General features: G+C 42.0%; 1 protein-coding gene across 2 annotated transcripts in view; it reads left to right on the top strand.

The window, feature by feature from the left end:
* Window positions 1–1,239: 1,239 nt before the first annotated feature.
* Window positions 1,240–13,623, top strand: part of ARFGEF1 (ARF guanine nucleotide exchange factor 1) — a 98,946-nt gene continuing 86,562 nt past the window's right edge. The window contains exon 1 of one of the 2 annotated variants that reach the window (XR_012672324.1): window positions 1,240–1,884. Coding sequence is in view for 1 of the 2 variants with exons in the window: in XM_075141683.1 (XP_074997784.1) it covers window positions 1,761–1,884 (124 nt within the window). In the remaining variant the exon portion in view is untranslated. The remainder of the gene's footprint in view (window positions 1,885–13,623) is intronic. The other variant, XM_075141683.1, reaches the window with a different exon arrangement.

The raw sequence follows: 13,623 nt of genomic DNA on the forward strand, positions 1-13,623 counted from the left end.
AGTTAGCTGGCGATAACCTCCTTCCCGTATGCTGTCTGTCTGTCCTCCGAGGTCAGAGATGGCCCCTGGTTTCCACAACCATCTCTGCTTTCTGCAGGCTGATGCTATGGCCTCGTCCCACTCTGCCTGAAAGGTACATCTAGAAATTCTGTCCTTTCATTTCCAGATTAATTTTTAATTAATATTGTTTGTATCAGGTAAAAATTTTCTAAAAGAGACCTGGCTTCAGTTAGTGCCATATTCTACTTTTAAATACTTGTGTACCACCTCTGAGTGCACAAACTTGCCCTATTGTTTTTGCTGCTACAGTTGACCAGAGCTTTTCTTGGCCCTGAATCAATCAATGAGGAAATTACTCCCTTAGCACTCTGGGAGGGAAAAAGGCCAAAGAACACAAGCAAAAAAAAAAAATTTTACAAAAATTTCTAAAATTTAATAAGATAACAAAACACAAAAGTCACTGTTTAGTTATAAGTGAAGGTGCGATTTTTTTTAATGCCTTGTACTCCTCGTGCATGTACAATGGGGAAGAAGTGCGGCATGATTGCATTTTAAAGGCAGAGGATGAAGGCGATAGGGAAGGGGCACCCGAGCAGAAAGGGCACCATGAAGACACAGAGGTGAAGCGTTCATCCAACGCCCGAGAGCGGCGGGCAGCAAGGATGAGGGCACACCGCTACAGAAGCCGCGCCGGACGCTGCTCAGGGGAAGCGCTGCTCCCGCACGGCGGAGGCGAGGCCCCGCCGGAGCGAGGCGGAGAGGGGGCTGAGGGAGCGCCCCCGGGGCGGGCAGCGCGCTCCCCGTCTCGCCGGGAAGGAGCGTCGGGGACCCCGGTCACGTCCTGCGCCCTAACGCGCTTCCTCCTCCCTCGGCGCCGGAGAGCTGCTCTCCGCTCGCTCCTCCCGTGAGGCAGAGGCCCGGGGACTTCTCGTCAGGGGAGGCCGGGGAAGGGACAGCAGCTCCTCTCCGAGAGAGCCTCCTACCCTACACCCAGCGGAGCCCCCCCTGAGGGGCAGGTGGCGCTTCCCGGGGGAGCCTTCCTCCCCCTCCTAGCGCTGGTGGCCCGGAAGGGAAGCCCTGCCCCTCCTCCTCCTCAGCCGGCTACCAGGTGGCAGCGGCCATCTCCGTACCTCCCTCTCCGCTGCCTCCCGCGGGTCTACTCCACCTGTAGCGCGCCCGCGGGGCGGGCAGAAGGCGAGCGCCCTCCCCGCCCGCCTGCTTTCCTCCGCCCGCCCGGCCGGGGCACGGCCGCCGCTTCCTCCCGCTCCGCAGCCGTGCGGCTGCGGCCCTGACGTCGTTTCCTTCCAACATGGCGAGGGCAGGTTGCTGCTGCTGCCACCGCCGCTGCTGCTGCTGCCGCCGCCGCCGCCGCTGCTGCTGCCGCTGCTGATGGAGGCGGGTGCGGGCCGGGGGTGGCTCAGGGACTGAGCGCGTCGCGGGCGCCGTCCGCGCACACACGCAGCGGGGGCGGGAGGGAAGGAGAGGGAAGGAGAAGGCTTCATCCTCCCTCAGCCGCGGGGGTTGGCTGTCGCCGCCGCCCGGGCCCACCCCAGCCTCCCCTTGGGGGGAGCCTCCGAGCGGGCGTCGGGACGCCGCGACCCTCCCTCTGAGGGAGTCCTACCCCCGCGCCTGCCTCGGCCCGGCCCCGCGGCCTCGCCGCCTGCCCCGGCCCCTCGCAGCCCTCCCGCGGCGGGAGCGGCCGGTGCCCCGCTCCCCCTTCCCCACCCCACCCCTCCTCCTCTCCCTGCTCGATCGCGCCCATGTATGAAGGGAAGAAGACGAAAAACATGTTCCTGACCCGGGCCCTGGAGAAGATCCTGGCCGACAAGGAGGTGAAGAAGGCGCATCACTCCCAGCTGCGCAAAGCCTGCGAGGTGGCCCTAGGTGAGGCGCAGCCCGGGGCGGGAAGGGGCGGCCGGCGGGGACTGCACCGGGGCGGCCGGGGGTCGGGGTGCGCTCCGGGGCCCGCTTCCCCCGTTGCCAGGTGTGCGTTTGTGTTGCGGGGGGGGCGGGGGGGAAGGAGGGAGAAGAGGCGCTTTGGGGCCTCTCTCGGGAGATGAGGCGGAGGTGGCTGCCCGGAGGGGAAGGGTTGGGGAGGTGGGGCCGCGGGCTGAGCCGTGGCACAGGTGTTGGGATCGAGTGGAGGATCCGGTTAGTTATGTGAGACTCGGGGCGGGTGCGCAGAGAGGCCGAGGCCTGTCGTCGTCTTACTGCGAAGCCCTCTGGCAGCGTGTGCGCCCCGAGCTGAGGGGAGAGCTTCGCCCCTTGCCGAGAGCGGCCGCTCCGCGCACTGCCCCTTGCTGACAGCGGCGGTGAGGGCGCTGCGGCGCCCGGCGCGCTCTCCTCCTCCTCCTCCCCGCTCGCAGGATGAATAGGCAGAGAGACGGAGGCGCCGAGCTGAGCTGAGCTGACCTGGAAGCAGACGGCCGGCGGGGAGGGAGCAGGTGACAGGCAGCGGTAAGGGAGGAGGGACGGGGGAGGAAGCGGGGGTGGCGGAAAGCGAGAGACAATGACACTAGGCCACGTCTGGAGCTGGTGGCCCTTCGGGGTCAGGACGCAGGCGTCTAGGGAGGAGGGCTAGAGAGGGAGAGGATGGTCCAGGAGGTGTGCGAGGGAGAGCCTTAGCCGTGTGGAGAAGGAGCTGATGGGGAAGGGGGCTTCCATCGTGCATGGCAGAGTTGGTGCAGCCACGGAAGATGTGGGAATGTTTGCCTGCTTCGGGCTGAAGAGGGGTGTTGGGTTTGTAGCGCAGCTGTGTCAACACCATCTCGTCTAGAAGCGTGAGGGAAGTACCGGGGCTGGATAGTACAAAGCATATGTACACATTCAGTAGCAGGCAGCATAAAAGGAGAACTTGGGCTTTAAAATTCTGGCATGATGAGTACAGGCAGGGTTTGAACCTATGTGGCAAAAGATGGACGTGTTTACTGAAAGACTTCTAGAGAAAGGCCTGCTTTATTTAAATAATACATAAATAGATTATGTCCCTCCCATTCTTCTGTAATTGTTTCTGGTTTTGGAGATAATTGTCTTGATTTTATACAGTAATAATGTCTGTTTAAATGGATTTGTTTGAAGAGATAATATTAAACTGAAACTTGCTTGTTTTAAAAATGAATATAAGTAATTTCAAGCTGTTCTTTTGTCATTCTATTAATTTGTCTTTTGTAAAACTTTCAATTTTAAAAAAAAAGAGCAATCATTTTCTTGTTTTCTTTGTCTGTGAAATACCCTGACAAATGGAGGGGGAAAAATGACAGTAGTTGAACTATTTATTTCGTAATAATTCAAATAGATGGGAAAGAGTTTTTTCTTACGTTTCTCATTTATCACTAGCATTATTAATGACAATCTTATGATTTAGGCAGATGGGATTAAACCGATAACCCTTTGGCCTTTCTGTTGACTTTAGACTGCGTATTCAAGTTAGAAATAAAACAGAGAAATATTTTTTTTATTATTAAACTGAATTTATATCCAGCCTGTATGTCATCTATAGAATTAGACACTGGTATTAATCTTGTATTTCTGCTGTACTTTATTTTAGTAGCTTGATCTGTCTTAAGAATCATTCAGATCCCTCCAAGCATGGCTCTGTTGTGTTACACAGATTATAAAGCAAGACTTCTAGACTAGAGTCTGCATCTTTTATCTTGTAAACTGATTTGTGCAAGGAGACCCCCAAGCACACATGCCAGTGATTTCTATGCTACAGCTTCATTGAAACCTTCTCCTGTGGATCTGATTGTGTGATTGTGGCTTAAATAGGAAAAAGATACGGTGTGTGGGTATAAAAGCCAGTGAAGCAGGAAAAAAGAAATACAAGATTGTGTGTATTAGCTAATGTATGTAGAAGGGCTTCATGAGCTTGAAAAATATCAGACGTGATATTAATTACCAGAGAGTTTTACTGAAATAAATTTTTTTAGGTTGTGGCACAATGAAATACAGTTGGTGATGGTAAATGTAGTATGGTCCATTGTGTGGTTTTGTGTGTGATAGACTCCTAATTCAAAAGTGCCAATATATAACTCTTCAGCAGAGTAGTGCAGATGTCTAACTATAAAAAGCTTTTCAGAGAAAAGTAAATATCCTTCTTATTTCACATGTGGGGCAACTGGGTGTTAAAGCTGAGCTGTGATTTTCATAGCAGAATTGGAAATAGGATGCACGTGTTGTGCTCTCGCCATCTAGCTCTTCATCTGTTGGAGACTACTCTTCAACTGGGCGCTTCTTTGCCACTCCTTAAGCAAGGAGTACAGACGTCTTACTCCTGAGAAATTGCTTTATTTTAGAGAGCAACAACATTAATGATAAAACATTAGTAAAATAGTAATTTAGGATTAAGTTCAATTTGGAGTTAACTCTGGCAAAGTCTAACTAAGTTTTATTGGATTTTTAAAAATGGTTGTTAAATAAATGGTAGCTTTTAAAAATCATGGCAGTAATTATACATCCTCAAATCAACATCAGTCTGAATATTTGATTAGTCTTCACTGAAATTACCTGATGTAATACAAAACTCTGCCATAAAGATCTTTTTTTTCCCAACTGCATGACTGTAGTAAAATGTTGCTTACTGTTAGCATATAAAATATTCTAACTAGTAGTTGTTACTAATCCAGACTCTCTTTTTTGTTTCATTTTTTGAAATGTTTTCATCTTTTTTTTTTCTAAATCCACTATTTACATTGTTTGTATAAGATGAGCTTCTGTTGAATTATTTCAGAAAGAAGCAATCAATGACCAGAAATATGGCACTCCTGTATAATAGGCAAACACATTAAAACTTTGCTTTTTAGATTGAGGTTGACAAGGAATATTTTAAGAATCTTTAAGAATATCCCTTTGTCATTTTTAATCCCTATATATTTTCTTACAAACCTGTGCTGTTGCATTCCATCAAGATTATCCTTCATCTATTTTTGATTTGTGAATTCTGAGGTAGAAAAACACCACAACATTCCTGGTATATGTTACTGTGGCAGTCTGACCTCTGAACAGGTGTTAAGATGAGGTCCTTCTAGTATGACCATTTTTCTGGGCTATTAGAAGATAAGAGAGCAAAATATGAATTAAAATATTGCAACTTGAATTATAGGCATTCTTTGTTTTTTTAATAGGGACGAAATTAAGCCTGATCCTTGCATCCTATATCTAACAATTCACCAAGTCGTGTCTGGCATAGTACAGAATAGTTGACTCCCAATTTAATGTATTTTTTTCATGTAACGTTGTCCTTTCTGAGAAACATTCTCTGTGTGTAAAAATGCAACATTTCTTTCTCTAGTCACCTAATGAAATACAGCTAATTTAGAACTTCGTATTGTTTACTTGTATAGCAGCTACTCTTAATCTATGTAAGGAATGAGTTTATCTTTAAAATTGTCCACTTGCAGGGAGCAACAGGCAGCAAGCTGACGGCAGGATTAGATTTAGATGTTCCCTTCCCAGTCAGTTCCCTGCACTGCTGTTTCTGTATTTGTTTTCAGCCATATTACAGTCTAGGAAACTTGACAGTAAACATACTGCATTATGCATAGTCCATAAAAGGTCTTGGGGGGAAGAAAGGTTCCTCAGCTGAATGTAAAGTTTTTAATAGACTGAACAAAAACTGTTAGTGCTTTGTGTCAGAATCTGGGGTGTGGATTTGTCTGCCTGGAAGGGTTTATAGAAGGACCAAGCTGAGCAAACCGGAATTCCCTGCTTGTATAAAGGCTGCTAGTTCAACTGCAAATCAGGAGTCAAGCAACTCTTCTGTAAAACTCCAGACTGCAAATAATGTGAAATGATATGGATAGGTAGCTATATGTACTTCAAAAAAAAGCGTGCATGTGCTGCTTGGAATTCTGGAAGTGCCGACTGAAGAGGGCTGAAACAAAGTTTTAAAAAGTTCTTCAGTGCTCCTTGGATTAGTTTAGTCTGTCATGCAAAGATCCTGCTGGATGATGTCGGTCTCATGCAATGTGAAAGTAACAGCTCTGTTCAGTTTGTGCTGCCATTGCATGCGCGCGTAGGATGATGAAGCAGCAGGATATAATTAAGCACTGAATCTTAGCTTTTCTGAAAACAGGTAATGTTTGGAGTAGAACTCAGCCCAGAGGTTGGAAGATTCATCTTGTATCTTTACCTACGGGGATTTGTAAATGGCCTGGGAAAGTCTCACCTGCATAAATTTTTCTGTCTCTCTTTTAACCCTTCCTAGTTTTCATTTTCTCATGTCCTTCACATATATAGATAATCATGTTCTATTATCAGAGTAAGCTAGGTTAACAGTAAATGCAGAAGTGCATGTACATATTGCAAATGCTGGGTGCATTGGAAAAAACCTTCCTAAACGAGCACAAACAGTTAAAAATGCATTTTGAAGACCATTATTGTGTTACTCCCCTGGAATTAATTTTACTGGAGAAGCGTTAGACAAGCTAAATTTCTGTTTGTATTTTGGATTATGCTGTTCTCTGTAGACTACCTTCCATCTTTCATGAAAATTAGTTGTCCTTTTTTAGAAGCCAAAGCCCAGAATTTTTGGCATCTTTTCTATGCTGAATACAAAGAGATTGGTATTGTACCATTGTCTGTTGTCTGCCTGTGCTATAGGCATTTATTTTCACAATATACAAGTCACCATTGTCCGTACAGAATTTATTTTCTGGTTGTAATTGTTCTTCTGAAACACTTATTTTGAAGTAGGCACGCAGGATAAATGGAGATTTTTTTTGCTAGTACGAACCAAGATGTGTATTTAAATAAATAAAAAAAAAAAATCCCTAAAAGTTACAGCTGCCCTTCCCTCCTCTTGCTTGCCTCGCTAAGCTTGGGCTTTAATAGCAGGGTTTCAGTAGTTAGATACTTTTGCAAAGATTTAGAACTTGGCTTGGTAACAGTATGGTTTGGTTGGCCCCATAAACTGCTTTCCAGGTTGCCTTCTGCATTTGAGGTGTAAAGTGCTGTTTATGTCAAATTTATGGAGCTAATTTAAGAGAAGTTGTGTATAGTGGGAATTTTTATTGTTTTAAATGTAATCAGTTCTTGGCTGTGTAGAATGGCAATGCTGATGATCTTTAATCTCCCTTGAGAAAGGGGATGGTTGGCAGGGTGCACATAAAAACACTTTTGTAGAAAACAAGGTAGATTGTATTTGGGTTGGAAAAATGTTAATGGAGAATAAGTATCAAATATTTGCTTTTTGTCTTGGAAGGGAAAAAAAAAGTATTTTTCATAGGTGGAACTTTGTATCCTGAAATATGTCCTCAGTTAAAGCCTTTGATATTTTGAAACTTCTAACATTGATTTTCAGTATCTTTTAAAATCTAATCTTGAAAGACTTCAACACATCTTTGTGACACAGGGCAGCTTTTAAATACCTCTCTTCTGCTGCATGTTTTAGAGCACTAATTGGAATGTTGAAGCTTAAAATGAAAGTTGTTGCTGTGTGACCAGAGTGTATATATTTCTTATAATGAAATACCTTTGCTGTTTTGTGGGTTTTTGTTCTAGCTGATCTTTTTCTGTACCCTATTCCAGTATATTATTCCTGTAATTGCATCTTTTCCTCTCTTCTCTTGGTTCTTGTCTCCGGTTAACCACTGTTTCATTTTTTTCCGGATGACAACAGTATCCGTTCTTGTGCGTCTTCAATAGCTTGGCCATTGATGTCAGATGTACATTCCAGACCTTTTCTGGAGTCCTTCAGAGAATAATTGGTATTAAGCTAGTATTTTGATAATATGTTGTTAAATATGCTAACTTGTTTAGTTGTCAGGGAGGATTGCCACGTGGGTGTTTATAGGGACGGAAGCATCAGCCAGGGGTGTTCTAGTCAGTTCTGTTCTTGGCAAAACTAGCTGAAATCACGGACTCACAAAGAGCTAGGTGAGGAAGCTTTGTCATCCTTTGGGACACCTACCTGTCAGTTTTGGGTTTTTCATTGGTGTTGATATTTTTATCAAGTTGCTGATTAGTTAGCACTTTAAAGTAAATGCTGCCAGGAGCCTGGGAAGTAAGACCAGCAAACTTGCGTATGACTCTCATTCAGTTCTGCAACAGTCAGTGGTAGATTGGTGACTCGAATAGGCAGAGGGAAGGGAGTTTCCTGTTTTCTGCATCAAGCCAGAGAGCTTTCCTGTGTGATGTGTAAATTGGTGGTTTGCAGGGAGAAAATATTTTTGTCTGGGAAAGACAGCTACTGCCAGTGGAGCATCAGAGGCTCAAGTGACTTGGGAAACACAACTCTGCAGATTTCAAGGAAGGAGGGAGGTATAAAGGAAATAGACAGAATTGAGTAAGAAGCATGATAATTTTTATCTGTTAGAGGAGGCAGAACTCTATTGTGTGTGTCTGAAAGCCAAAAATATGTGATCTAGCTGTGCTAGTCAGATGGATACAGACCAAGAAGTATTCTGTGCATAGTTATTACTATGTCCTTTCAATGAGTAAATAGTAGAAGAAACTATAGGTTACTGTTAGGCAAACCACACCTTTAAGAAAAATCACATACATACAAAAAGTCTCCGAACAACCAGGGAAAACATAAAATACTTCTGTAGGTTTTTATAGAAAGAGAGTATTATACAAGGACAATTGAACAAATGGTAGCTGGTGTGTTTTGTTTCTGTGAAAAACACCTAGTGTCAGAACTTAAAATTAAGAAAAAAACAAACCCCAAAACACCCCCAGCCCTTATATTTTATAGATATCTTAAGGGAATGCAGGGAAGTATTAAATAAAAACATCTGTTTTGAGGGTTAAGGTAGATGATACTTGCTATATGATACTTCCCATTTTGAGTATAAATGTAAAAGTGCTGCTAAAAATAGACTTGTCAAGTCCCAAGAGTTTGAAATACCTGGCAGAACTCCCTTACTGATTTCTAATCAATCTTAGGACACTGAGAAAATTCCGAAGGACTGGGAGACATCTGCTGCTGTGCCAACACTGTTACAAGGATGAATAGGGTGACCTAGGTAATTACTAGTGTATTGGCCTAATGTCAAACCCAGGCAAGGTGGTGGAGTAGCTGATACATGATGTAAGTGAGGACAAAAATGCCGATCAGCAAGGATTTGAGAAATATTTGATTTTTTTTTTTTAAAAAAAAGAAAAGCAAGCCCTCTACCAGTTTAACTTTAAATTTTTTAGATTATAAGGCATTTTCCCCACTTTTTAGTCTTCCGTAACTCCTGTGTTCTTCAGTTCTTAATTTTACATGATTAGAAGTAAAACCTGCTAAACTAGTAGGAAAAGGCTTGATAAAATTTCATTTGAATTGATAAATATTGACAAATGTTAGCTTTTTTCCCCCGTTTTTCATGTTGCTTCTTTCCATTTTAACCATGGTCTTAGCTTTTAGGTATTTTTCTTGGTGCTGGGGGTTTTCCTTGGGGGTTTCTGGGTTTGATTTTGTTTGTTGTTTTTCTTTAATTTGAAGTTTTACATTGGTCATATTAGTAGATGATGAGGTTTTAGCTGGGAAACAGGAGCTCTTAAAAGAACTTGAAGTCTTGAGGAATCTGAGCTCTTAGTATGATGTTGTAGTCAAGAGTAGCTTTGAAGCTTGGGTAGGGAATGTTGAGGTTATACTAACTCTGTACCTGATACAACTTTTAGAGAAATATTAGCCCTGGTTTCAGCAGTGCGTGGGCTTTATTATCAGTGAGACATGCTTGAAGAGTCATACGAATTAGAGTATGGAAAAAAAAAAGCGCAAGAATCAATATTAAGTCTGTTGCTTCTGTTTAGACACAGGTAGGAAAACAGCGGGCTGGTTTTATTCTCTTATGTTGCAAATCTTCATATTACACATTCTTTTCCAAAAGTGTGTTTTAATTCAAGCAAAAATTGCTTCAGAGATGTCTTACATCTGGCTGTGCTTTTCAGGAGTTTGTAAAAGGCAGTCACACAGAATGCTTCCTCTTAAACTGCAAAAAGGATGATTCTGTTTTGGGAATTCCTTCCTCTTTAATAAAAACTCGCACTTGATTTTATGGGAATTTAAGTGAAACTATATTTGTACTTCTAAACATTATACCAAGAAGCTTGTGTACTTAGTGTGTTGTGGAAGTGCTGTTTGTGTGTGTGTGTGTGTGTGAAACCCAAAACTGACAAAGAGCTTTCATTTTGAGAGGGAATTTCACTTCCTCCACTTTGGTCACCTGCCCACTGTTTTTTTTGCCTCTTCACAAATGACAAATTGCCAAAACTTCCTGAACTGGGTGATCATTGCTGCATTCTGATGGTGCTTGTTCTCTGAAGTGGCTACTTGAAGCTTTTCTCTAAGCCGTGATGAAATTTACTCATGCTAGTAAAGGATCCCAAAGCAGTAATGTATTTGGTTGCAAAATTTGATTAGGTTCCCAAAGTATCTTTCTGCTCCGTTGTTCTAATCTTTTTTTCCCTCCTGTGATTTTTTTGAGCTTGAACAAAGAAAAATTTTTCAGTAGCATCTCAGGTACTCAGGTACTCAGGTCTTTAAAATAAAAAGACAAACCCAATCCTGAAAAGCAGATTTACACTTTACCAAAGTGGGGGACAGTAGCCCTTGTCTAATTTGATAAACTCACATGGCCACCTCTTTCACTGGCTCAGATTCTGTTTTTTGCAGGTATGCTGTTCTTGTTCTGTTCTAGTATTCTGTAATTTTTCTGCTTCTACAATTCTAATTGTATTATCTAACTAGCTGTTTTGTCATGCTTGGGTGGGGTTTTTTTTTTGTCTTTTATCCCAGCTTTTTGTTTTAGAATTGTATACACACTCTAACAGCTTAACTAAATTTTAGCAGAACCAAGAGAATCTTTTATTAAGACATCTAGGGCATGATTGCTGTGGGCTTTTTTTTTTTTTTTAATAGTTGATTTCAGTTCAGAATGTTTTACTTTTGTTTCCCCTCCCACTCCCCCCCAGCATTTTGGTACTCTATGTACCATGTGGTAAGAGATTACATGGTTATTGATGTTACGCTATTTAACACTTGTTTTTGTTCAAATGGGTAATGTCTGTTGTCCAGTGCTTTTCAATCTTTTTTCATTTCATGTATTTCTTGTGTCAGAAAAAAAATGAAAATATTTTTAAGATAATTGAAAATACCCACCCTTGACATAAATGGGTTTATTCAAGCCCTCTTTTGTGTCTGTTCTTAAACACAGAGGTAGATAGGTTTAAAAAAGGTGATCCATAAGTTATACAAGTTCTGCACTCACTGTCTTTAGCGCTTGCTGTTTTGATAATCATAACAGGCTTTGTAATGTTATTCCTTCTTTTCATTTAGAAATAAAAGTATAATTACATCTGTAAATATTTCATGTCAAGAGATTTTAGGCCAGTGCTGGATACAGGGGTGTTGTACTGCTTTGTGTTTTTACTTGACATAAATCTGGGACTCTTGAGCATCAGTTTGCATTGCAGTTAGTTGGAATGTTTGAATGACCAACATGTTTAAACATTGCAATGCGCAGTTTTGCAGTTTGAGAGAAACTGGGAAAAAGATATTTTTAGACTTTCAAATTGAGATAAAAATGTTGGGGTTTACTAAAGATGTTAAGTAGTGTTTTATACTACAGGGCTCAGCTGTCCAGTTGAATAGTACGAGGTACACTTACAAAGTTTCAAATCTGTAAATTAAACATAAGTAGTGTGGCAATGGTTTGATTTCTTTGGTAGCTTCCCATCATATTTTAATTTTAAAACTGTGCTACAAATTAATACAGATACACTTGCATAAAACAGTGTACTTTTAATGCAGGTAATAAACATAAACTGATGGGGATGCCCTTTCAAATGAAGATCGTTTTTGCAAAGGCGTGGTTATGTTGTCTGTAAAACTAACACACCTGTGCATGCCTGGCAAGCAACCTTGCAGATTATAACAGTGTGTATAAAGATCTGAGTGGTACTATTGCATGGACCAAGTGTGCAGCAGCTGGCATAAAATCACAGTTTTTTTTCTGCAACTTGGGAAAGCTGGAAAATGCAGAGTCTTAACTCGGCTCACTTCATTTGGCTAATGGACTGTGACGTCTGCAAGAATGCCATACTGGATCTTGTGCAGTGTATGGGAAAGTGGATAGGAATAAATTAACCTCTGTTTTCATTATCCTGAAATGGAAACAGAACTTTTTAACTGCTGTAAGTAAAATTGCTAGAATAGGACAGCTGCATTTGCATGAAGGTTTGAAAGCTGGATGAAGACTGCCTAAGTGCCTGAGGAGTATGATTAAAATTTTCTTCACCTGCAGTGAAATGAGACACTTAGATGTTTTCCACTTGTGATTTAAGACATGACACTTTATTCTGTGTGATTATCTGTGCATAATTATGCATATAAATAGATTTTGAATGCTTAGAAATTTTGCTGTAAAGAGAAGTGGTTTTCTTTGGAATTGTCTCTCAGACTGTGGGGAAAATAGACTGTTATGGTTAGCGATGTTTGGAGGAGCCTTAGGTTTGTGTCTTAGATGCAGAAGGAAAGAGAAGAGGGGCTAAGGCTGACCTCCATCCCCGAGTCTTACGTTGTGTTCTTAAGCTTGAGACAAAATTCTGCGTTCAAATTGTTAACGCTGGCTTTTACATTGACGGTAAAGCAGCACTGGGGTCGTTCTTTCCTTGATTGCCTCCTTTTCACATGAAAGCAGAAGCTGCTGTCTGTCTACTTAGTTGTTCTCCAGGCCTTTCAATGATGAACTTGAGGCAGGTGGCATGGCACTAAGACGATTCTTACCTCTACCCTTTGGGTGATTGTTTCTTTTATACTTCTGTGTAGGAGTTCGCTTTAATAACACCCCCCCCTCCTCCCCTCCAATCCAAAAATCCCCCTTCCCCCCTGGCCCAAAGCTGCTGTCTGAAACTGGACCAGAGGGAGGGGTGGGTCAGGGTGAAATACTCTCACAAGGAAAGCAAGGGTGTTTTAAATTTCTTTTTTAAAGAACAGTAAAGTGTAATTTTGAGGACCTTTTAAAACGAAGTTAGAGATTCTTCTACTATTTATTGCCAATATTATTGCCAATATCTATAAAACTGAAAGGATATGTGTAACTTTAGAGGTTTATTTTCATATCCAGCTTGTACCTGTGGCAGTATATGCACTAATGATCTGTAACTCTAACTTATGTAAAAGATTTCTACTTCTGTAGAGGTAGAAATGGCCAAAATAGTTTTATATACCAATGACTTAAATAAAATCAATAATAATAATAAAAAAGCATTGAATAGCACGGATTAGATGTATTAGATGTAATCTAATAGATGCCTGATGAGCACTATCTGGTGGTGGAAGATATTTGCATTTGATCACAAATAGGTAGCCTAGAAATAGCCACAGAGTTATGCACTGGCTTCTGAAATAAGAAGAAACTTCCATTATTTTGATAACAACAAATAGTTAGGAAGACCAAGTATCCTTTTATAACAGAGAAAGTGGTTTTGAAAGTTCTTTGATTGCTGTAGTTTATAACAGCATTTGTTTAATCACGTGTCCTAAAATGCTCTTAAAGAACAAGTAGGAGGGGCACAATCTCAGTGCAGAAGAAAGTGTAAGTAATTACTGTTAAATAAAAATTGTGTATGCATATAAAAACCATTTGTGTAGTCAATGCAAGTACACTTTTTCATAGTAGTTTATTATGAACT

This window comes from Calonectris borealis, chromosome 2 (assembly GCF_964195595.1).
Source record: "Calonectris borealis chromosome 2, bCalBor7.hap1.2, whole genome shotgun sequence".
Classification (NCBI taxonomy): domain Eukaryota; kingdom Metazoa; phylum Chordata; class Aves; order Procellariiformes; family Procellariidae; genus Calonectris; species Calonectris borealis.